A 23,557-nucleotide genomic window follows, 5' to 3' on the forward strand; every position below is an offset into this window, starting at 1 on the left:
GCGCTGGGGCGGGCGGGGGACGCAGAGCCACGGCCGCCGTGGAGCTGCCTCGGAGCTGGGGTGGCTCCGGGGGCGGTGTGAGAGGAGCGAGACGCGGTGACCTCGCGCAGCTGCACCCGCCGGGCCGGAGAGCGCTCCGAGGCAGCCAGGGTTACCCTGCGTGCCCTGCCAGCCTCCGTGGGCCGCCGCCCCGCCGGACCTGCTCCTCGTCTCGGGAGCAGGCGATTTGCTACTGTGGCCAAGGCACCAAGAGCGGGCTCTGGGGTCTGTCACAGTCTGTAGGGCATCCCGGCGTTTGTGTGGGGCGTTAAACGCGCACTGCACCGGCAGTCTGGTGTGGGAACACGAGACATACCTCTTTATAAAAATAGCCTATTTTTAATTTAGTGAAAACCGGATTGATGGGGGACACTCCAAGTTTTCTGTTGATGACAGTGTTTTCTGTGCACCTTGCGTTACTACAAGCATTGTATCTCAGCGATGGCAGGTATGTGTGGACGTGCTGGTACAGTCATGCTGGGAAAAGGGGAGAGGCTGCTCGTGCCGTGGAGATCTTACACAAATGGAGGAGAGGCTCTGTGCTGCCACAATCCCGGCCTGTCTCCCCACTGTGTTGGAGGGTGAGGAGATTCAACAACTACATTTCAATCTGGCACTCAGTTTTGCCAATGGAAATGTCTTGTGAGCTGGAGCAGTTTCCATCAGTGACTTTAGAATCTAAACAGGGAGGCCTTGGAGCCTAAACAGGGAAGTTTAGAAAACATGGAGATGCCTGTCTCCATGTAGCCTTCCACAATACTCCTGCTTCCTTGCCCAGGAGCTGAACTGTATTACAGCACCTAGTGGTACAGTAACGTTGGTTGGTACTGGCCACATGAAAGGCTCAGACAATCTCTCCATCTGTAGTTTGCAGGGTGTGTGATGATCAGGTGTGTGAAACCTTCTGGGAGAAATGAGAACAGTGATGTCTCCTTTATTGTGCAGAAAGGTGAATACCAAAGTAAGTCAATAGATTCCAACAACTTTAAACTGAACTGAATATTAATAACACCACAGTCTTGTAAGTGCCTTTTTCAGACCTGCTCTGTGTGTTTTAGCCAGGGTGGATGATGCCAAAAAGTTATGACAAGATGGAAGGGGTAAATTCCCTGATGTCAGTCCACTGATGTGTACAAATTAGTGTTGACTCTCATACTCACTGCTGTCCAAACTGGACTCAGAGAACCCCTTTATTGTTTCTCTTTTATGAAAAAAAATGTGTGCTACAATCTTTGGTTTTACTTGTATGGGCAAACCCCAGCCATATATAGAAAAGTGTTTGGGGAGGAGTTGCCTATGCAATTAGCTTACCCCACTCCAGAGCTTGTTTAAACATGCTAATAATGTTGATTAAGTTATAACATGCTGTGGTTGCCTCAGGTTAGAACACATTTTCCTATCAGCACGTATGTTCTTGTGTAACAGTATTAAATAAATAAAGAAAATAATTCTAGTAGAAATTGGTGTGCTTTTTAGTAGAATGTATTAGATTATTTAGCTAAAAAAAATTACATCTTCTAAAGCAGGGTAAAGTAGAAACCATACTTTACAGATGTGAAATGTGTTCTGACTTGCCTACATCAGACATCCAATGTCTCTCTTACATGTAGTTTTGGTGAATCCTGCAAAAAACATGTTTAGCCATGTTTATTTTGTGATCATAATAATGAAAACTGATACACAGTGCTAATGGACTAAATGCAGACTGCATTCTTCACCTCTGTGGAAGACTGTCATTAATGTGGAAAGGTTGGCTTTTCTGTAGCACTGCTGCTAACACCACAGTCTTCCTGTTTTATTGGCAAACACCAATAAAAATGAGGACCTTGTAACATTTTTTGTGTCTACCGCTACTTCGTAAATGAAAAGTCATAACATGACATGTAAATCCTTGTTGAGAGACACAGACAGGAAAAAGTGTGCTGAAGGCTGGATTTAAGGATTCCACGCCCTGGGTGACCAGTGGCAGCCCCGAGGTGCTTGGATTTGTTCTCTAGTGCCGCCTTCTGGCTGAGCACGGCCAGAAAAAACCAGTCCACAGGTGACAGGAACAAACGGTCACTGCTTGGAATATTGTTATTTGTGTTTTGTACAAGGCTGCATTAGGTAGGTCAAAGGCAAATAATAATGGCTCTGTAAACAGCGTTGTAACAGGTATTCCTCTGATTATCTAGTGAGTATTATAATCCCCAAAATAACAGACTGGAATTTTGTCGTTGGTATGTTTTCCTGAAGGATGATGATTATGAGATCCACGCTTCACAGTAGCAGATGTGTGACTTGCAACAGCTTTGGGAAGAATGCGAGCACAACCATTTTGCAGTGTTGAAACAAAACTGGGAGACAAATGTTTCAGGGCCTGGGCTGTCAGGTTCAGTACCAGCCTTGGACTGAAGGTCGGAGCCCTCTGAAGGAGCAGCAACAACTGAAGACTGTTTTGGAGCTGTCATCCTATCAAGTCCTATTTCTATGATCCCAAAATGCACCTTCCCCCATATTTGCAACTGGTGAGGCCACACCCGGAATACTGAATCCAGTTCTCAGACCTTTAATTTAAGAAGGATATTTTGGGGCTGGAGCAGGTCCAGAGAAGGGCAATGAAGCTGGTAAGGGACCTGGAACACAAGTTCTGTGAGGAGCAGCTGAGGGTTCAGCCTGGAGGAGGCTCAGGGGTGACTTCACAACTCCCAGATCCGAGGGTGTGGCCATGTGGGAGGGAGTCGGTCTCTCCCAGGTAACCACTGCAAGAACAAGAGGACATAGTCTTGAGTTCTGATAGGGAAGGCTTAGGTTGGACATTAAGAATTTCTTCGCAGATGGGGTGATTGGACATTGGAAGGGGCTGCCCAGGGAGGCAGTGCAGTCACCGTCCCTGGGGTGTTGAAGGGAACACTGGCCATGGCACTCAGTGCCTTTGCTCTACGCTGGCACGGTGGTGTTGGGTCACACGTTGGACTCTTATGATCTTTGAGGCCTTCTCCAACAGACTTGATTCCCTGATTATCCCTAAAGCCCTGCCTCAGACAGGCAGGGCTGCGAAGTCCATGCTCAGAGAGCGTACCCTCGCCTGGGAGCACAAGCAGAGCTCCAGCAGCCAGGAGGCGGGAATTCAAGCCTCGCCACCCTGTGCTACAGAGTAACCCGGGACAGCGACCCCTGTCCTTGTTCCATAAGCTGCCTCTAGGGAGGCCGCCCGGGCCCGCCGAGAGCGCGGGGCCGGCCCTGCCCCCGCCGGGCGGGCAGCGGAACGGAACATGGCGGGGCCCCTCCAGCCCGCGCTTCCCCGCCTTTCCCCGCGGCGGCGCGCATGCGCGCTGTGCGGCGGCGAGGCCGTATCCCTCCGCGCGCCCCTTTTCCCTCGATGTCTGTGTTAATAAGGTAATTCCCGCGCCCATGGTAAGTGCCGGGCGCCCCTCCGGGCCCGCCCGGGGCGCCCCGCGCCGCCTCGCGCCCGCCCGCGCGCCCGCGGCGGGGCAGAGCCGCGCGGAGCCGCGCCACTCCCCTCCGCCCGCCGTGTCCCTCCGCCGGGCGCGGCGCGGACTCTCGTGTGGGGCTCTCGGCCTGCGGAGCCCCGGGTCGGTGCGGCGGCGGCGGCCGGGCCGGCAGCACGGTAAGGGCCCGTCCCCGCGCCCCGTCTCTCCCTCACCCCCCCCGGGCCGGCCAAGCTTTTCCAGGTCAGTCTGCGCCTTTGTATAGGGCCCTGTTACCGGATGTGGAAGTTGATCTCTTCGCTGGTAAAAAATAATTCCACTTCCCCCGGAACCCGGCGCCGCGGCTCCCTCCGCAGCGCCCAGCCCAGCCAGGATTTCCTGTCGGGGAGAGCGGGCGGCCGGCCGGCCTTCCGGGGACCCCGCCGCGCGGGGGGCGCGGGCGGCGCGCTGGGCCCCGGCCGCGGCCTGGGCGGCCCGCGGGGCGCGGGCGGGCGGGCGCGGCGCGCCCGGCGAGGGGCCCGGCAGCTGAGGGGCAGAGCGGGGCTCGGCTCGTCCCGCGGGTTTCTCCGCCGGGCAGCGCGGCGTGGGCACGGTGCCGAGCCCCGCGTGGGCCGGGGGGGCCGGCGGGGCCGCGGCCCGGGCTCCTGAGGCGGCGGGGCTGCGTGCGCGAGCTTGGCGCCAAAGGTGCCCTGGGGAGAGGCGGCTCGGGCGGGAAGGGAGCGGTTTCCCCTCCGCAGTGCCCCTCGCCCGGAGTCTGTAACTCTTGCTTTGGACTCTTAATAAAGCGTATGGTGGGAGCATAAAAGTGGGATGCGATGTGTTAGTGCGGATTGTCGTTTGTTTTTTCTGATTTCCCCAAATAGTCGCAGTAGTTTCCGTTGGTGGGACACTGGTGGCACGTCGGTGAAATCCCCTGTGGGAAGTCGTCTGTGGTAGTTCTTAAGGCGTTTGTGTTTTTTCCTTTAACCTGCTTGCTAAGGTGGCTGTGATTTAACGGCGAATGCTCCATAGTAGAGTTAAATGTGCTCAGAGTTGTGAATGCATACCCTGTAGTTCTTCAGCCTGTTTTGAGTTACTCGTTACTTCTGAATTGTTAGTAAGGCTGTGCAGTTGGCTGAGTTTTGTATGCATACAAGTATTTGTAAGGGAACATAACTGTGCCATGTGAGTAAGGTTAAGAGTATATGTGGCAGATCAGCATACTCTAAATAGAGGCTCTTGTTCATGACCTACTTTCTTTGCTGAAAACACTTTATTTTCTAGTTGGATTTTTTTGGGGCCTGTGTGCTAGACAGAAACTGTCGAGGAAGATTCCTCATGATAAAACAGCTGTTGTAGGTAGGAGGTGGATGATTTTTATTTGATGGTATGTTCAAGCTTAATCAACCTGAGACAGTCTCCTAAGGCTGTGGTACAGTTCAAAGGCTGTATCACAAGCCCTTGAATGCTTCATGTCAATCACAGCTGCTGCAAATTAACCTTTTTGGTATCTAGTGCCAAATTTATTTGTGAAAACTGTGTAGCTTGTTGGCAGTGCCAGTCCCAATCTTGGTGCCAATGGTTCACCCTTATTGCCTAACACTCTTTAGATGTTACAGATCATGACCAAATCTGTGCTCTCCTTTGTGAAAAAAGATGTAGAAAAGTCTTTTTTTATTTGAGTTCTTTGTTGATTGGTGCTTATTTAAGTTAATGTGTGAGCCTAATAGGAGGACAGACCTACATTAATAACAGGCCTGGCTGTCTTTGCCACTAAACTATTCAACAATGTTTGCTTTTCTCACATCAGGTATTTTTCATCTGATCTATGTGTGACATGAAGGTCATGTTGCTGTTCAAGCAAACTAGAGAGAATTTAATTACAAATACAACAGTCAGAGGAAAGAGGAAAGCACTGGAATTAAAGCTGACTGCAATTAACATATTAGTGCAATTTTTACTATCATGATAGAAATGTGGATAGCCAAAGCCTATGATATTTATAATAATATTTAAAGTATTGCTTGTGAAATCAGTGTCAAAAGAGGCTTGATTCACATAGGAAAGCAGACAGGAACTTTTTGAGCTTACCCATGTAAGTTGCTATAATCACTGGTAATTGATATGTACGTTAAAATGATTCCAGAATGTTATGAGATGCTAACTGTGCTGAACTTCAAAATATTAATTGACCTTGGTATGGACAGGCACACAAAGTTAGTTAGAAATGGCTATTCTGAATTTCTAGCAATACTGTGAGATGTTGAAATCAGTAGGGTGGTAGCATTTTTGGAGGTCAGTTCTGGGGAAGCAGGTTGAACTGTTTTTTTCTTAAGTAGTGGAAAGAAAAAGATTCTCAAAGGGTGTTATTTTTCCAGATGTAATGGATGTGAGAGATGATGGATCTCCAGCCATCTTCTAAGTGCAATTCTGCCATCTGTCACTTGAGCAGGGAAAAGTGTTTCATGAGCCTTTAATGGAACTTGGAGATTTCAAATCCTTATCAGAGACACGGCGTGCATTGATTCAGGTGCCTTTGATAAGCTGCACTGCTGCAGCCCATGCTCCTGCAGAGTCAGGATGTCCCTGTCAGGGTGCACCTTGGGACAAACGCTGGGCTGGGAGATCTCTGTGCTGCCAGATGTTCTGCCACAGCTGTTTGGGCCTGTTGGTCCTGACCAGCTGATGCTCAGCACTGCAGTGGTGGAAGAGGAACAGGTCTGGGTTCTTGGGGGCTGGACACCACTCTGAGAGACACTGCAACATTTTAAGCCAAACTTGATTTTAATTTGGACTGCAGTGTCTGCTGCTCTGTTGTCTGTAGACTGTGGTGTGCTAGCCAGGCATCCCAAGGTGCCAGGTTTTAGCTCTACTTGCTTCCCACGGAGCCTGTTTCACACACAGTTCCACCTAAACTCCTGTGGAGTGCTGTTCTACACTGTTCTGGTAACAGTGTGATCTTAGAGAGCATATCAAAACCTAAATCTAAGATGGATCTGAAAAAGTAGGATAATTTTCCTTTGAACATAAGTAAAATAGCAATAATAATTTGATGTTATTTTTAATTAGCAGTTAATTGTGGCATCTGGCTAATGATACTGTGCAGAATACATTGCAGTAATGTGGAAGTTCAGGAGCTGATTAAAGCAGAGAAGTCTAAACCCAGCAGAAGCTCTTCCCTATTTACTCAGTTGTAGACAAAACCCTCTCTTCACACATTGGTGTAGGAGCTCTTAGAAGTCTGAAAACATTATCACATTGCCATAAGAGTAACTCCAACGGTCTCAAGTCTTTATTTCAGAGTCAGTGATGTTTTTATTCTCCAAAAAAGTCCTCATGCAAAGTGTTACACAGCTGTCATGCTAGCAGAGCTTGATGGAAATGACACAGTGAAGAGAACCCTCAAACACTGTTCAGCAGAGTTGATTTTAGCACTGTGGAGTAGCAGCAGACTGCTCTTTGAAATAGCAATCTCATTTCAATTTTAAATGTATTATTGTATCGTGCCTGTGATAGTATCACTGCACTATTGTAGTGTTGCTGAGTGATCTTGGGAGAGCAGCTGGAAAGGTTTTCTGGGATGGGAGGTTGTGGCTCTGCAGACCCTTCTCCTCTGTCCCAGGAGTGTGGGTGAGTGTAGGGGAGGTTGGGTATGTTCTATCTGGGGGGTTTCTTACAGTACCAGTCCTTGGAATGGGCTGCCATTTCCAAGTGGAAATCAGTTTTGGGTTGACTACTCTTCAGAAATTTTCTGAGTGCTAGTATTCATTGGTTAAAAGTGACTAAATGTGCATGAGTTTTGTTGGAAATGCCTCTTTGTTTGCTGCTGTTAAGGCACTAGTGACGTGTAATGGAGTTTTTATTATTTCAGTTGAACAGTGGAATTTTGCGAGGTTTTTTTCCTTTTTCCCACTAGATGGCCCAAGCATGCTTCCAAGTACCCCATGAGAACTGAAACTTAGTTCATTTCTCTTTTAACTGAAGTAAAAACTACATTGTGAGGCACATACCAGCCTGTGTGATGCTTTGTGTTTGTTTAAAATACAAACACCTTATATCAACCAAGAGAGTGTTGGTTAATGTAAGGAATATGCGGTAATGAAAGGTTATTTTTTCCTTGATTAGAACATTTTTTATTAAGTATAGTATAAAGCTATTTAGTTTTGCACTGAGAAGAGAACTGGTGTGCTTTCATTGACTGCTCCACAGTAATTCAGGTAGTTCAGGGAGGGTCTGAAAAGGTGTTGGTCTGAAATTTGTCCATAACATCTCCTGGCAGTGAGACTGCTATTTTGCAGGCCACCGTAATTGATTTTTTTGGGGGGTGGCTGGAGTTTTGCTGCATAGGGTTTTCATAACAGCTTTGCAGTTCATTTCAGTAGTGTATAGATGTGGGCAGTGGGTTCTGAATGTGCTGTTAAATGTACAGACTAATTTAATTCAGTTTAACAGACATCAAGTAGAACTTGTTATCATGAGTGTTGTTTTGGTTAGTGGTGGAACATGGGTATGTCCTGAAGGCAGCTCTTCCATGGGGGGTGAGGCTGAAGAAGTGGTAGGATGTTCATCCATAGAGAGACATTCAGACCTCAACAGGACTGAGGCCTGGGCCAGCTCTGACTGGGATATTGAACTACATGATCTAGAAAGGTCTCCTTCAGCCTTAATTATTCAGCAATTCCAAAATGAGATTTTATAAGTTCCTTTGCCCTACTGCTGTTTAAACCAAAAATAAATGGAAAATGGATAGTTGTCTTTCTGAGCTAGTTGTAACCTCAGCATTTTGAATTAACTTCCAGCTTCCCTTTGCTTCTAAGGGCCTTGATGTGGTGGTATTAGACCACCAGAAAAAGGATGTCTGTTTGTGAGCGTACTTTTCCTCCTTAACTTGCAATCCCCACTGGGGAAAAAAAAAGCCATTTAAAGGGAGTGCTTTTTTCCTTCATTTCACTGCTGTACTTGCCAAGTGCCATCTCTTGCCTTATGTTTAGTATTTTTACTTCTAGTGTCTCTTTAACAGGTATGACAGATTTTCTCTTACTCCATTTCTTAGGATATTTTCCTAGATTTTCTCTTTTGCTCTTCTTCTTTATGGAAAAGAGACAGCTGTTGTCCCTTCCTCTGCATCTGACTGTATTCCTTTTTCCCTTCCTTTTCCCATTGTTAGTATTTGTCCTGTCCTGCCACCTTCCTGCTTCTCTTCCCTTTTCTGGCTGGAGACAAACCAATATGTTCACATGTACCAGAAGGATGGACATAAATGGAGTATTTTGGTGGCAGAAGTATTGCTGCCTGCAGTCAGTTCTGTAGGCAGAGGTAATCTGCCCTAGTTCACAGCCCCACTGATATGTGTTCAGTGCTGCATTTGCAGTAGTTTGGTTTCTGTTCTAGTTTCTTCCAAAGTCACCAGCTTTCAGTTCATTGAGCAATGTGCCAGTTGAGCCAGGTACAGAGAAATTTCTAAAGATACTGATTTTATGATAGATTTGTATGTTTAATGGGATTTCTTTCCTAGAGTGATGTACTCTTCACTTTAGGTAGGACATTGGCTGCATGGCCTCACAACTGCTCTTATTAGTAATACAGGCTTAACTTTGTTTGTGACTGGAAACTAAACTGATGAAAGCAATTCCATTTTTGGCATCCTGGTAGTGGAAAACATAGCTATAAAGTATACTAAAATGTTAGTAGCAGTATTTTTTGGTTAGTTGCATAAATTATGGTTTAGCTCTATTTTTTTTTTTACCAAACAAATTTAACAGCAAGTAGGAAATGGAGCAAGTTTAAAAAGTAGTGTTTCTAGGAAATCTTTGATGCAACAGGAACAGGTGTAATTTGTCTACACATATTATTGCAAGTATTACATGGAACCTTGGTGTGAAAGGGACATTATCCAATCATGATGTGAAGGTTTTTCAGCTAGTATCTCAGTAAGATCTCAAAACTTTGCACTTCACATGTTTTTAGTAACTGTAGAGAGTTAAAACAGGCAGTAATACTTGTTTTCAGGCAAAGGTTTTATTTCATGTATCTGTTGTATGTAGTACAATAATAAGCTTATTGTGTGTTTTTGCATCTGGAGGTACAGCAATTATATTTTAGGGTGAACAAAAATAGTGATGGGCAGGATGTGAGAAAGGTGTTGTGTTTCATACCTGTGTCAGTGCATTTACATAGTGGTGCCCCCTAAATACATGTAGGCATTTTGGATAAGTGGGTATAGTGCCTTTGGGTGCATGACATAGCAGCCACCACGTAGAACCGTTTGGAAGCTGGACCAAGCTGCAGAAGGTTGCAGTGTCAGGTGAGAGCTTTGAAACCACTTCCTGCTACAAGAAATGTTCATCCAGTTCAGTTTAAATTTTTTTAACTTTACAGCTACAGTGGTTTCAGAATTGTCATACTGAAATCTTCACCCCAATATCAGTTCTGTTTGGTTGGCAAAAGTAATTCTAAAATCAAACTGCTTATTGCAATCAATAAAGCATGTTCTTATGGCTAAAATGCCAAATCCAGTTTCTGATCTTTTCAGAGTAGCTCAGAAGTAATAATTTAAAATAAAAGGCAACATGTATGTATTTAAAATAGTGTTAATGTTATTATTTTGTCTTTATATTCCTTTTTGTTCTTCACTAGATGTCACTAGTAGATTTGGGAAAGAAACTTTTAGAAGCTGCACGAGCAGGTCAAGATGATGAAGTTCGCATTTTGATGGCAAATGGAGCACCTTTTACCACAGACTGGGTAATGACAACTTTTACAGTGGAGAAAGTAAATCATCTTACATTTCTCACCTGAAGAAAGAAATACCATTCTTAAAATTTAGCATTTATATTACAGTTCTTCTTGCAGTTCTGCATTCATATCATCTAATGTCTAATTCAAAATTAAACTTGTCTGTTTCTTCATTTGATCACCTACTGATTTTAGTAACAGACTGTGAAAGAGCTTATTCTGGTGGCTTTCAAGATGAACTTTGGAATGGCTAATGGGAAAAAGCAGCTGTCGTCCTCCTAGTTACTGTGTTTATGCACTTAGTATAGTAAGAGGTCCAAGTTATGCAAACAGTCCTAACTACCTAATATGTGCAACTGAGAGTTCCCTAATATAGGGGTGCTGAGTTGTCCTTTGGAGGTGCTGATTTTTGAATAGGTTGTAGAGAGAGGTCAGGTACCCAAAATTCCTAGGGCGTTTACAAGCTCTTGAGAGCCTTAATCTGCTTAGTGACCTAACTTCCAAATTAACTCTGTTTTGAGCAGGAGGTTGGACTTAATTGACTCCCATAGGTCCCTGTTGACCAACATTAAAAATGGGGTCAGACTCCTTGAAATGTTACATGTCAAAAAGACAGAAAAAACAGAGTTAAAAGAAAGCAACAGCAAACTTCCCTCCCCCGTTCATATTCTGTAGAACAACAGCTTCTCTCCTTGAGACTACAAGGAAAAATGGTTTTGAAGTGGTGGCTTGACACCTGGGTTTGGTATCTTGAGAGTAAGAAGAAATGCTTTGTGCTGACATGTGTTAGATCTGCATGTTTTGTGTCCCATTTCAGCTGGGAACATCTCCACTTCATCTAGCAGCACAGTACGGACATTACTCCACCACAGAGGTGCTGCTGCGAGCAGGTGTGAGTCGGGATGCCAGAACCAAAGTGGACAGAACTCCATTGCACATGGCAGCATCAGAAGGCCATGCCAGCATAGTAGAAGTCTTACTTAAGGTACAAGTCTGAAGTGGGGTTATTGCAATGGTTTATCATCAGATATTTGCAATTTGGTTTTAGTCATGAAACCAGCAACGAAGTGACATGAATAGTTGAACTGTGTGCATTGGGAGCTTTGTTTTTCAATTCAACTGTAATTTATTTTACATGAAAATAATCATGATTTCAGGTGAATTATTTATGCTGTTTCAAAATAAGAATATTCCCTAATTTGATATTGTGTTGAGTAATAGATTTCAGAAGTAAGATGTGCTTTAGGGAATCTGTAATCCTTTTGAGGTAAATAATGTATTTGGTAGATAGATTGGATCACTTTTAACAAATACGTAAATGTAAGATAACAGGGCATTCCTTATGGAGAAAAACCATTTAGGGCTTCATTCTGTGACTAGCATTATTTAATTCAGATATTTCTAATGACATAATTTATGCAATGATTTTGTTTGTAGCATGGTGCCGATGTCAATGCGAAGGACATGCTCAAAATGACTGCACTTCACTGGGCTACTGAACATCACCACCAAGAAGTTGTAGAACTCTTGATAAAGTATGGAGCAGATGTTCATGCTCAGAGTAAATTTTGCAAAACGGCATTAGATATTGCAGTAGACAATGGAAATGAAGACATTGCAGAAATATTACAGGTAACTTTTAATTCCTCATGTGAAGGGAACTTGCAGCAAAGTACTTGATTACACGTCATAAACTAAGCTTTTACTGTAGCAGCTGTGACACTGTGTGTTGATAATGCCACACTCCAGTCTAATTCATTACATGAAATGAGATTTATATTAGTAAGCATTACTTGGTCAAAGAACAGTTTCACCACCTACAAAGTCAAGGATAAGTATTCTTTATTTTCTTAAATAAAAAGAAAACTAAACTAAAAAATAAAGTCCACAGTGGTAGGTGGACTCCTTACAATTGAGGTGTACAAAAATAACTGCCTTCTGATCAGTAGATTCTGACTATTAATTTCCTAGTTGGAGTTCAGACAGGACAGAAAAGATGCCAATTTTTCCAGAATTAGACAAGTAATATTGAATTGTTGGATAATTTATTTTAATAGATAATTTCATGGAAATGCATATTCCCTGTTCAATAGTGTTGTTAAAGGCAAATGAAGTGATACATTTTACTGAGTAAAGAATGCAAAGCAAATTAAAAATACCTGCTGTATAAATTATGCTGCTCTATAAATCTGTAGCCTCCCTATGCCTTTAAATGGCTGTCTGGTGTGTTCCTTTAGCCTCCTCCTCCTTGCAGAAAGGGTGAAGTAAACAGAAGTTAGTAATAATTAATAGAAAGACAAAACAACTGCCATGTGCATTGCTGGGCAATTGCAAAGCTGTCAGTGTAGCTTTTCATGATATGTATCTGCCCCAGCAGTCTTGGTTCTTCAGACTTCTCTTTCAGATAAGTGAGCTTGCACATCTGCAAAAGAGCCTTGTCCTCATTGTTTACACAACTGGTAGGGACAAATAGTGGTGTGTTGTTAAACTCTTTCACTCCAATAGACTCACTGTCTTTAGATTTCAGCAAAAAAAAAGTTTCTTATGTACTTGGAGATAGGACACGATGTATGTGTATTGCATGAGTATAATGAGGGAGATCCTCCTTGTCTGTGTGAAGCATGCAAGAATTCTAGCTCTTACACAAGGTCAGCAGCTCCTTTGTACCTGCAGTGGGAATGATGTTGTTACCTTTGTGTCCCAGATTGCAATGCAGAACCAAATCAATACGAATCCCGAGAGCCCGGACACTGTGACGATACACGCAGCCACACCGCAGTTCATCATCGGACCTGGCGGGGTGGTGAACCTAACAGGTCTGGTATCTTCTGCAAATACATCCAATAGAACAGGTATTTACATGCCTAAAGGATAGCTACTGGGATTTTATACTTTCACTGATTTTCACCATTTAGTGAAAAGCTGTGAGGAAAAACAGTGGTAAGAATAGTTAGCATATTCCTTGTCAGTGTTTTTTGTGTGTTGTGAATATGTACATACCTAAAACAATAATCTTCACAGATATAAATTATCAGAAGTTCTATTTGCTTACCAAACTTCACTTCAGAATAGCACTTCGGTTCAGCAGAATGCTGCTGAAAATGGAGTGTGTGCTAGAAGTGTCAGTGCAATAAAAATAGAAGAAGGGACTTTGCTGGTTTTAAATTTATCAGTTAATTTTTTTTTTCATTCTTCTAGATGAAACAGGAGTGTCTGCTGTACAGTTTGGAAATTCATCAACATCAGTATTAGCTACGTTGGCAGCTTTAGCAGAAGCATCAGCTCCACTGTCTAATTCTTCAGAAACACCAGGTTAGAAAGCTAAGTCATTCAAACTAATTTAATAAATTTAAAGTACGTAAAGCTTCCTTCAGCGTGTGAAGTAGTGCAGTAAATAATGATTCTATGGGTATAGATAAGGAAGGAGAGCAAGGAAGGAATAATGACCATATTTATGGGGCTGGCTTTTTCTTTTTATACAGAATAGCTTCTTTTTAGACAAAATCTTCCCTTTTCTTTCAAGGTTTGAAGAAGTTCTAGCCATGTTTCCTTCCAGAACTAAAACTCAGCACTGAGTTTGACACTGAAAGATCAGAGCTGTTTGCCACAGCACCTAGTATTGGCACTTGAAATTTAGACTTTTTTGTGACAGTGGTCTTACTGCTAAGCCTGTACTTGGAAGCCAAATCAAGTTCAATACAGCACCACTTACTCATGTGGGAGTTGCTGTTTTGGTTTCCTGAATAAACACTCTGTGAATATTTAAGCAGTGTTATAGGACAGTAATCTTTAAACATAAAGATCTTCAGATGACAATGTCTGCAATCATTATTTCAACTACAGAGTGATTTTTCTTTGTATGTTATGTTGTAATCAACTTAAAAGATGAAAGCTTCAGAGTTTTATCTGCCTTCTGTCATCTTGAACATCACAACACAGTCTATAGGGTTTTAATTTCCTCTCTGTAGATGGAGAACACTGTATTGTCTGTTATTTAAATCAAAGGCTTTGCTTTTACCCTGACAAATTGAAAATAAAATACAGACCTAGTGTTCTTGAATTTCCTTGATTGTGCTACCAGTCATCTTGCCCTTTTTCACAGCATCTTGTTGGATGGTAGCACAATACCCCATTTGCAGCATACAGGGCAAGCTGGGGTATCTGCTGTAGTTCTGAATGCTGACTTTCCTTGTCCTACCTTGATTTATAGAGATGATACAGATCTGTGAGAGTTCACTGCTTTATACTCATTATTGAATCATGAATATGAAATAGTTGAGCTTGAATTTTTCACTTTTACCTATAAAATTATATACATACAAGGTTTGTTTTACTTCTTAGGCTTTCTCTTTCTTCTTCGAAGGTGTAAAAAATGTCAGCTCTGCAGAACTTTTCCTTTAGTCTTGTTTCATACTTTGTATAAGAAATAAAGTTGTTTGAAGTACTCATAGAGTAGAGACAAAACTTAAGATTCTCTAGGGGTCCTTTAGTCTATTACCATCTTGAAGACCATTATATTAAACAGAGAAATCTAAGATGGGTCCTGACATACAATGGCAAGGCATTGGTTGGAAGTAGCTTCTAGGTAGTATTACAAGTTAATTATTTTTTATTCTGCCATTAGTGTAACTTAGTCCAGCTTGTGTACAATGCAGAAATTCCTTGTGTTCTTAAAAGCAGCTGCTGTTCTTGCTGACCTGTTAACACTGACCCCAAAGCATCAATTTTGAGTGGGATATATCAATATTATTATATTGAGCAAGGATGGTGTTGCATGTAAATGTCAAAATGTGAGTGCTTTATGTTGGCCTGATGAAAGACTCTATTTAAAATATAATACATAATAAAGTATTCATCAGGGGAGTCAAGTTATAAAAGCCATGGAATAAATGTTTTCTCAGCTGTATGAAAATGCATTTGAAATCTTAAAAGTTTCACTTATAAATTGACTTAATTCCTTTATAATCTGTTGCTAGTTGTGGCCACAGAAGAAGTTGTGACTGCAGAATCTGTGGATGGGGCCATTCAGCAAGTGGTCAGTTCTGGAGGTCAGCAGGTTATTACCATAGTTACAGATGGCATTCAGCTGGGTAACCTGCATTCCATTCCAACCAGTGGCATAGGGCAGCCCATCATTGTGACCATGCCAGATGGGCAGCAAGGTGAGTGCACACTTGTGATTCCAGCTTGAGGAACTGTTTTAACTACAGTAATAATAATGATGACTTCTTAGTTGCAAACAGCTTGGACCATTTTGTTTACTTCTATGAATTCTTATATTAGAGAAGGCTCAGACACAAGCCTCTGCAGTTCAGTGGGTTAACATGTCAGCTGAGCCTCTGCTTTAGGAGAGAGAATAGAAGAGTTGCTAAACTATGGAGGAGACATGGGACATTTAACATTGCTTTGCCTTCAGTAAGTTTGATTTTTGCAAACTTGTTACAGAAACTAGATGATGGAGTAAAACAGAGACCATCTTCTAATTCTTACACTATTGCATTGCTGGAAGTACTGTGGGGAGGTGAGGCTTGGATTTAGAAATCTGATGCATTAAGCAATGTGTGTGAGTCCCATGGAGTGTCAGTACACTGACACACTGACTGACAAATGTCAGGTCTTACATGCCTGAAGTTTTAGAGCAGCACTAGCAGAACCAGTGAAGCCAGAGTGACACAATATTTTGGGGGGGCCGTATGTACTTTGTAGAAGCTGCCAGTGTGATAAACCGTTTTTTGTGATGCGTAGGCTTTGGGTGGTTTCTTTTAAAGATCTCCTGGCACTATTTAGATAAAAATGATCCCTTCTCTGGTTTCTTCATGAGGACTCCCAGTGTGAAGCTGGAAGAGTTGTACACAGGAGGCAAATTATTTGGTTCACAGTCTGCCTGAGCTAGTACACCTTGTTATCATTATGAGTGAGTGGCTGTAGATGGCTACTGAGGTGACAGTTACATTTATTTACCAGATAGCTGTGTAAGGAATTAGAGTATGACTTTACTGAGAACTCTGATTTTCTTATTAATGGCTAATAACTACTGGATTTTTAGATTACCTAATATGTATTAATCAAAACAAAAGCAAGATTTGTATTTAGTATTTATTCAAGAAATATTATCCAAATGGTCTGCTACAGAAGTTAAGAGTTGACAGGCTGGTGACTCTGCTGCAGTGCTCTGCCATGTCTGTTTACTTTGTGAAAATGGCAGTGATATTCCAGAGCTAATTACTGTAGGCTTCAACAATGAGGAATTTTAAAGTTCTTAAGTAGCATACAAGCAACTAAAATTTTTAGTAGATTTTCACTGAGTTTATCATGCACTTTATTATATAGATACTTTTGCTTGTGAAAACATATCTGCATTTTTTGCTTATTTAGTGTAAATTTTGTTTGAAGTAAATGTATTTACATGTACAAATACATTTTCAGTGTTAACAGTTCCAGCAACAGACATTGCTGAAGAAACTGTAATAAGTGAAGAGCCGCCAGTGAAGAGACAGTGCATTGAGATTGTTGAAAATCGTGTGGAGTCTGCAGAAATAGAAGTAAGGAGTATATTACGTGATCTGTGTTGAACAGTGTTCAGGACTGAGTATCTGGTTATGCTTTTTGTATTGTTCAGGAGGTTAATTTCTGTGTTGCTACAGAATGAATTGTGTGAAACATTCAACTTGTTCAGTCTCTCCTGTAACTGAAATTCATCTTTTACAAAGTTGTTGTAAAAAGAAAATAGGAGGGCTGTTTGCTTGATCCTGTGGTCATGCATGTAAAAGTGACACTTGTTTAGGTGTATGAGAATTTTTTTGTTTTTCATGAAGATCACTAGCTGGTTTTTAAAGCTGGGTGCTGATCCGTTATCGAGCGATTGACTCTTTCCGCTAGGAGTGAATGAGAGCACTGTACCCTCATCTTTCTGTTACAGCCACATGCTTCTGATTGTGAGATCATTTTTAGCAATGTTTCCTTTCCATTCATGGTATCTAGATTACTGTTGATGGAAGTGTGAAACAGTAAGATTCTGTGTTTGTTAATTTTTATCTGTGTGGTATCCCCCACCTTTTTTTTCTAATTTTGAGGCAGTTTATTACTACACAATTTTGCACCATCTGTTTTTTTAAAAACTATGCGGCAAAAGACCTAAAAAATGTTAAGAGCTCTTTCCTTTTTATATGACAAATGGATGTAGCTGTTCAGTTTAAAATTGTAGCTTTTTTTATACTAGCCACAAAAGGTCAACCATCTCATTCCTTTTCCTGTTACTTCTAACTGTGCTGACCAGTTTTGGCCAAAAGTTTATGAAAATTGCTGTCTGCTTTGACTAGACTGTAAGTTTTCATTTTGTCAACTCCATGATATTTCATTTATCAAAGGTTGTATTCTCCAACTTCTGTTCATATTATCAAATTGTGTCTAATTGAATACTTTTTGTTGTACAGTATGTGCTATATGTTATTCATGTCTAATAACAATAATTACCACCTCTCATCATTTATTTTCCATGTCCCTAAGTTGTTGCATCAAATACTTTTGGCCTTTGCAGCTTTGTGGTCATTACAGATTATCCTGACAGTTGAAATTTTCTTGCTGCATTTTTTAAAATGTATGACTGTTACAATAAAAGCATTTCTTTTGTTCACACTTTAAAAAAATCTGCCTGAATTATTCATAAAGGAAATTACATTTCCTTAAGTATTTTAGTAATTCTGTTAAATGAATTTTTTAAAAAGTCCAGATTGGTTAAGGGATAAATTGACCTGTTCTTAATTACAGATAATTGGTATAAAAAAACCCAATAATTATTTTAAGGGGATTACCAGCTTTATTTATATATGTTAAACATATTTCTCAAATATTGAAAAGTTGATTTAGATGAGTTACATGGTCTGTTACTTTTAAGTGGAAGTTTTGATGACTTTCTTGTCCCTGCCTGTACAACTGGAAGTGCACATGCAGACCTCTGCCTCTGTGTGAAGGCCAGTTGTGTTTAGGGGCCTTGTTGTGGCTCACAGGGGTATGTGCACCTTACTTTAGTAGCAGTGGATACTGCTACTAAAGAAGCGCACACAAAGATGGTTCCCTTCAAATTTGTTCATCACAGACAGTGGTAGATATTTACATTTGGAGTGGGACCCTTCCCCTCATTAAAGTATTTTAAAAATATTTTAGAATGTGGAAATGCAGAAAACGTTTGTTTTCTTTGCCTCATTCTAATTCATTATTTTATTATAAAGGTTGATTCAAGGCTGAATGCTTTTTTCAGCTGTTTTAAGTTCATAGTGTGTGAACAGTTTACTGTAGTTTGAAAGTTTTTGTAGTTGAAAATCCTCTCATCCGTGTGAGGTGACCAACTTTCCTGAGAAAGTATTGTGGAACAACTAAAGCTGTAGTGGTGTTTTTAAATTTTCTATTCTCGGTCTGTTAAGTTAAAATGTTTCAGCTCATTTTGTAGATTGACAGCAGTTTTCCTAAGCAGTTTGATATTTTAAACATGGGATGGCAGCAAAAAAACCCTGTCACATAGATACTCTGTTTTTCATTTTCATGCATAATTCATTAACATAGTGATCTTTATTTTCATTCTTTAATTTGACTGTTTCTCCCATGTTCCATGTTTGAAAGGTGACATGCATTAGAACCAGGACAATCATTTAATTAGACTAAAAAATAATCATAATTGTAAACTAATTATATTCATGGATTCATATCCTGTGTCTGTGTGTTGTTTAAAAGTGGTTGATTGTTTTAGTTATAAGTGTTCCTATTGTCAATGAGAAGTTACATGTATGAAGAAAATTCCCTGGTAAAATGGAAGTTTTCTTTAGAGCACTGAACATCCTCTAATTTGATTTTTATCTGGGTAGGTGATAAAAAAGGACTCCAGATCTTTAGAACACTTCTGGTTGTATTCTAAAGAATGTCCCAAGAACACTTTCAGGGTTTGATGAAATTGGTAGATGAGATAACGTCCTCTCTATTCTACATGTCAGAGTCAGAGAACCAGTTTTGACCATTGACTCCACAATAGATACGTGTTGTTCCTCCAAAAGCATTGGGCTCTTTCCACTGCCTAGTCACACAGTATAGTTGGCTTCATCTCATTCTGTTTGTTGGGACTGTGACAGTCTAAAAACTACACCTGTTAGCTGCTGGACTAATCCGTGTGCTTTGAATTGCTAGTCTGTCTGGTAGATACTGATTTTATCTTCTGGCCATGCCCTGGGGGCTTGGGTTTTTCCCATTTTTTCTTACCCTTTCCTTAACGTGCTGTACTACTTTTGGGTATGCAGCTCTAGTTCTCTCTTCTGTGGGAAATACTCTTAAAATGTTGTTCAAGAACCTCCCCACCCCCAAATGTTTGCAGTGTGCACACTCCACAGCACTGATTCCATCCCCAAATGTTTGCAGTGTGCACACTCCACAGCACTGATTCCACCCCCAAATGTTTGCACACATTCCACAGCGGGGATAGCCCCTTGCTGTTTGTAATGCACCACAGGACTTCTTGCCAGGGAATACCAATGGTTCTTATTTCTGTGCAGGCCAGCAGATACAGCAGCTTTGCTTCTTGACAGTATTAGGTTTTTGATGGTTTTTATGAGACCAATTCATGGGAGAGAGAATGCCCAGCTCAGTACATCCCAGCCTTCAAAAAGGAAAGGCTGCTGTACACATGTGGAAAGATCAAGTGTTTTGACTAATTCCCTGGGAATTATCTTGTAGCTCTATTCCCCAAGGCTGTAATCCATGAGGCTGTTTTATGTAAGTTGTCGGTCCCCTCATACTACAGGGAGAACTTTTGGAAATAGCAATGGGCTGGTGGTGGAGGATCATTGGTGTGTTTCAGATCCTCTGAGGTGTAGGCTCTGCTGTTCATTTGGCATCTGCCAGGCTCATTGCTACATGGGCTGACCATCCTTAAAGATACCTTAAAAGCAGAATCCAATTTTTCAGAGCTGGAAGCTGAACTTCTTTTCAAATAAGTAGGCAAAATCAGATGAGCTCTCATTTTATTAGCATATGCTCCAAATGAAGCAAACCCTAGCCTGCTGCCTTCAGCTCTTAAAACCCCTTGGAAAGTCAAGTTGCACTTAATGGAGTTTGTTCTGTGTTCTAGCTAGTCTCTTTATAACCTGTTAATATCATCTCCTTCATCTGCTGATTTTGCTGTTCAGGTGCTGCTGTTTGCAATGATCTGACCACCTCTGTCATTGTATTTAAGCTCATTCAGCTGACATGTGACTGCTAAATGTAGCTGTGACAAGTACTGAGAACAGTAGCAAGTAGAAGGGAGGCAGAGTATTTTTGTATTTTTCTGACCATGAAAATATGTGAGTGCATCAGAGAAGAAGAATAGGAATGCTCTTAGGGGAGTGTGGGGGGCTGGAACTTCTAACAACTGTTAGAGGTATTAAATGGGAATGGGATATTGAACTGCTGGGATGGGAATGTGGTGAAAAGACAACTTGCTTTCACTGGATGTCAGTTTTTTGATAAGTTGTTTCTCTGGGAGATGGCTTGTTTCTCTGGCAACCTTCCTTACTGTTCCTACTTAACAACTACAGCGGAAAGAATGATTTTAAATCCAATACTACCTTACTCATAAAAGTATGATGCACTTCAATGAAATGGTATTTGATTGAATATTTGATCAAAACAAAACTATTTCCCAAGCAAATTGCTTTTTCAATTGGGCTCAGAGCAACATCAGACAAAATGACAGTACCTGCATCACTGGAGATGGAGATGTGTTCTCCTTAGTTTCTAAGGCAGCTTCAGAGGATGTGGCATTTCCTGGATCATTTTGCTTGGAAACCATTTTATATCCACCCCCAGCAAACTTGTATGCAGGATTTCTGCAGTTACTTAAGGATTTCTTTACTAGCTGCTTGTAAAAGGAAAAAAAGCTTATCTGGCTAATTGCCTGTTAATTCATAAAGATATGGTGTCCTTGGGGATGTGATTAGACCTCTGGATTGCAGAGTATCAATCCCTGCTTGGAACCAGGTTTATGCTTTTGGTTTCTTAACATTTGGTTTATGGTTTGGTCAGTGGGCAGCTGACACTCCTGATGGGTAACAGCTTGTCATTTTTACTGTCTGATTAGATATACAACAGCAAGGGACAAGGCTGTTAGATTGAATGATTGGAGAAATGTTAATATATTCTGTTAGTATTTAATCACCACGCTTCCGCTTTTTTCATTTAGCTCTTTTTTGGTGAAGATTTGCATGGTACCTCTGCAGCTCAGTAGAATGGGGTTTACTCTCCACACTTGCAGCCCTGTGTGGGGAGTGGCTGGTTGATAATTGGGGTCTGATTTGCACAGCAGCATTCATACAGGTTTGCCCGAGTAAGAACTGAACAGCTTCTCCATGATACCCTAACACTTGAACTGCATGTAAAGGAAAAGTATGTGCCATTTTAGCTTGTATTTGTTACTTATTTGACAAAATATTGCTGGTTCTGTTTCTAATAGGAAAGAGAAACTCTTCAGAAACAGCTGGATGAGGCAAACAGAGAAGCACAAAAATATCGTCAGCAGCTTCTAAAGAAGGAACAAGAAGCAGAGGCCTATCGGCAGAAGTTAGAGGCAATGAACCGCCTCCAGACTAATAAAGAAGCTGTTTAATAAAAAATGAACACACTGCAAAGCCTGTTACTTTCAAAAACCTGCAGTACAATCTTGAACTGTACACTATATAGGTACAGCCATGGGATTTCATGATAGAGAAGATGCTACAAGTTGATAACTGGACTTAAGCCGTGAGCTCTGATTGATTTCTTGTAACATAAAAACTCTGAATTTAGAAATTGTGAAAAGTATTTAAAATTAAATACTGTAAATAGTTGGTTTTTTTACAGTTTCAAAATGAGTTGATAAATCTTTTTGAAGGGATCCAGAAACATGAAAAGCCAATGTTTTTGTGAAATTTTTGATTTTAGTATGAATCTAACTTCTGAAAAACAGAACAGTTTTAAGGGTGATGTTGATTTAAGCTGACAATTTGAAATTTGATTATGTGACAAAATTAATTAACAGTTATTTCTACATGATAACAGCTCAACTTCTCTGAATAAGACATTTCCAGGTGGAAATCTTTGTACAGCTTTAAGTAGTTGTCTCAGATTCTCTGAAAACCATTTTTGGTTGGTTTTTTTTTTATTTTAGGTGGTGAAATTTTTATATTTAATTTCAGATATATCCAAGTAGATTTACATGTATATGAAGCTAATATTTTTTAAACTTTTCAGTTTGTACATATGCTGCATGTTTTTATAATTTCTACACATACATCTTGCATAGGTATTTTTCAGCAAAGATGAGAAAAATTATGAGAAAAATGTTTAGCCTATAGGTCATTTGAAGTAAGCTAGCAGCCAGTTTTATTGTGGATGGTATATTTCTTGGAAGAATGTAATTTGTAATTAAGAAGAACAAAAAAGTATCTTAATTTACATATTAAGAGGCAAAATTTGGTAGTGGAGGCGTTGGGACTTCACTTTGTGTGTCTTACGATTTTCATGTACAAACATTTAAAGTTCAGTCATGAATAGAAAAGAACATCTCCACTGGAACACAAATACTAGCTATTTTAGAATATCCCTGTTGGTCTCTCTTCCCCCATAGCCTTGAAATTACTTCAGTGATAACATTTTTTTTAACGGACTTTTGCATTTTAATTGCGCAATTGGACGAGTAATTTTTTTATGTTGTAGTGATGCTCTTCCTAGGCAGCATCATTGTTCCTCACTGTGATACTGTGTTTGTGTGTGTCTGTGCAGTGATCTATTATGCTTAAAATTTATATGGCACGTTACATCTTCAGAGCATTGTAAAATCTTTTAAAGAACCCTTACTGCTCTGCCTGAGGCAGGTAAGTGAGTGTTATTGTCTCAATTTTATAACTGGTTTAAGTGCAACATGAGGGAGTGTGAAATGACTGGCTTACCACCACGGGAACCTGTGGTCACCTGGGGATGGATCTCAGGAGTTCCTGGCTTCTAGTCCTGTGCTTAGACTGAGCTGCCTTAAGATTGTTCAGTGCTGTGTTACATTAAATTTTGAACTACTGTGCAGATCCGTTTTTTGTAAGATAAAACTCTTTGTGCTTTGCTTTGTTGTTCCATGTTCACTGCTTTTATGGAATTGTTTATATAAACTTAAGCAAAAAGTCTGGTTTATCTATACTGTACACGGAAGAATTACCCTTAAAACTGTACTCTGGCCTACTTTTTCTATTTTACAATTAAATATCTTTTCCACATATATATAGTGTAGAATCAGTTCAATTGGTTTGTGTGTGAATGAGAAGGTCAAAGCTGTTCTGTGTTAGACATCTGGAAAAACATGAAAAAACCAGTTGTGGGTATAAAAT

General features: G+C 41.0%; 1 protein-coding gene and 1 long non-coding RNA gene across 8 annotated transcripts; one reads left to right on the forward strand and one right to left on the reverse strand.

The window, feature by feature from the left end:
- The first annotated feature begins 978 nt into the window (after window positions 1-978).
- On the forward strand, window positions 979-23,448 carry GABPB1 (GA binding protein transcription factor subunit beta 1). Of its 7 annotated transcripts, none has more exons than XM_064389583.1 (9): window positions 979-1,000; window positions 10,086-10,193; window positions 11,002-11,169; window positions 11,622-11,816; window positions 12,889-13,000; window positions 13,383-13,496; window positions 15,161-15,346; window positions 16,611-16,726; window positions 21,658-21,832. In XM_064389583.1, the coding sequence occupies exons 2-9, from the start codon at window positions 10,086-10,088 to the stop codon at window positions 21,808-21,810; spliced, it is 1,152 nt and encodes a 383-aa protein (XP_064245653.1). In that variant the 5' UTR covers window positions 979-1,000; the 3' UTR covers window positions 21,811-21,832. The 7 variants fall into 7 exon arrangements, with proteins under 7 accessions (XP_064245653.1, XP_064245657.1, XP_064245658.1 ...); XM_064389587.1 differs by lacking the exon at window positions 979-1,000 and adding an exon at window positions 3,210-3,417 and having other exon boundaries at window positions 12,889-13,036; XM_064389588.1 differs by lacking the exon at window positions 979-1,000 and adding an exon at window positions 3,217-3,435 and having other exon boundaries at window positions 21,658-23,448.
- LOC135281055 (uncharacterized) lies at window positions 2,093-3,914 on the reverse strand. Its single transcript, XR_010347821.1, has 2 exons — window positions 3,747-3,914; window positions 2,093-2,780 (listed from the first exon to the last, which is right to left on the reverse strand). It is a non-coding gene; the product is annotated as an uncharacterized LOC135281055 (long non-coding RNA).
- Window positions 23,449-23,557: the final 109 nt, after the last annotated feature.

Source organism: Passer domesticus, chromosome 14, assembly GCF_036417665.1.
Source record: "Passer domesticus isolate bPasDom1 chromosome 14, bPasDom1.hap1, whole genome shotgun sequence".
In the NCBI taxonomy this organism is placed as follows: domain Eukaryota; kingdom Metazoa; phylum Chordata; class Aves; order Passeriformes; family Passeridae; genus Passer; species Passer domesticus.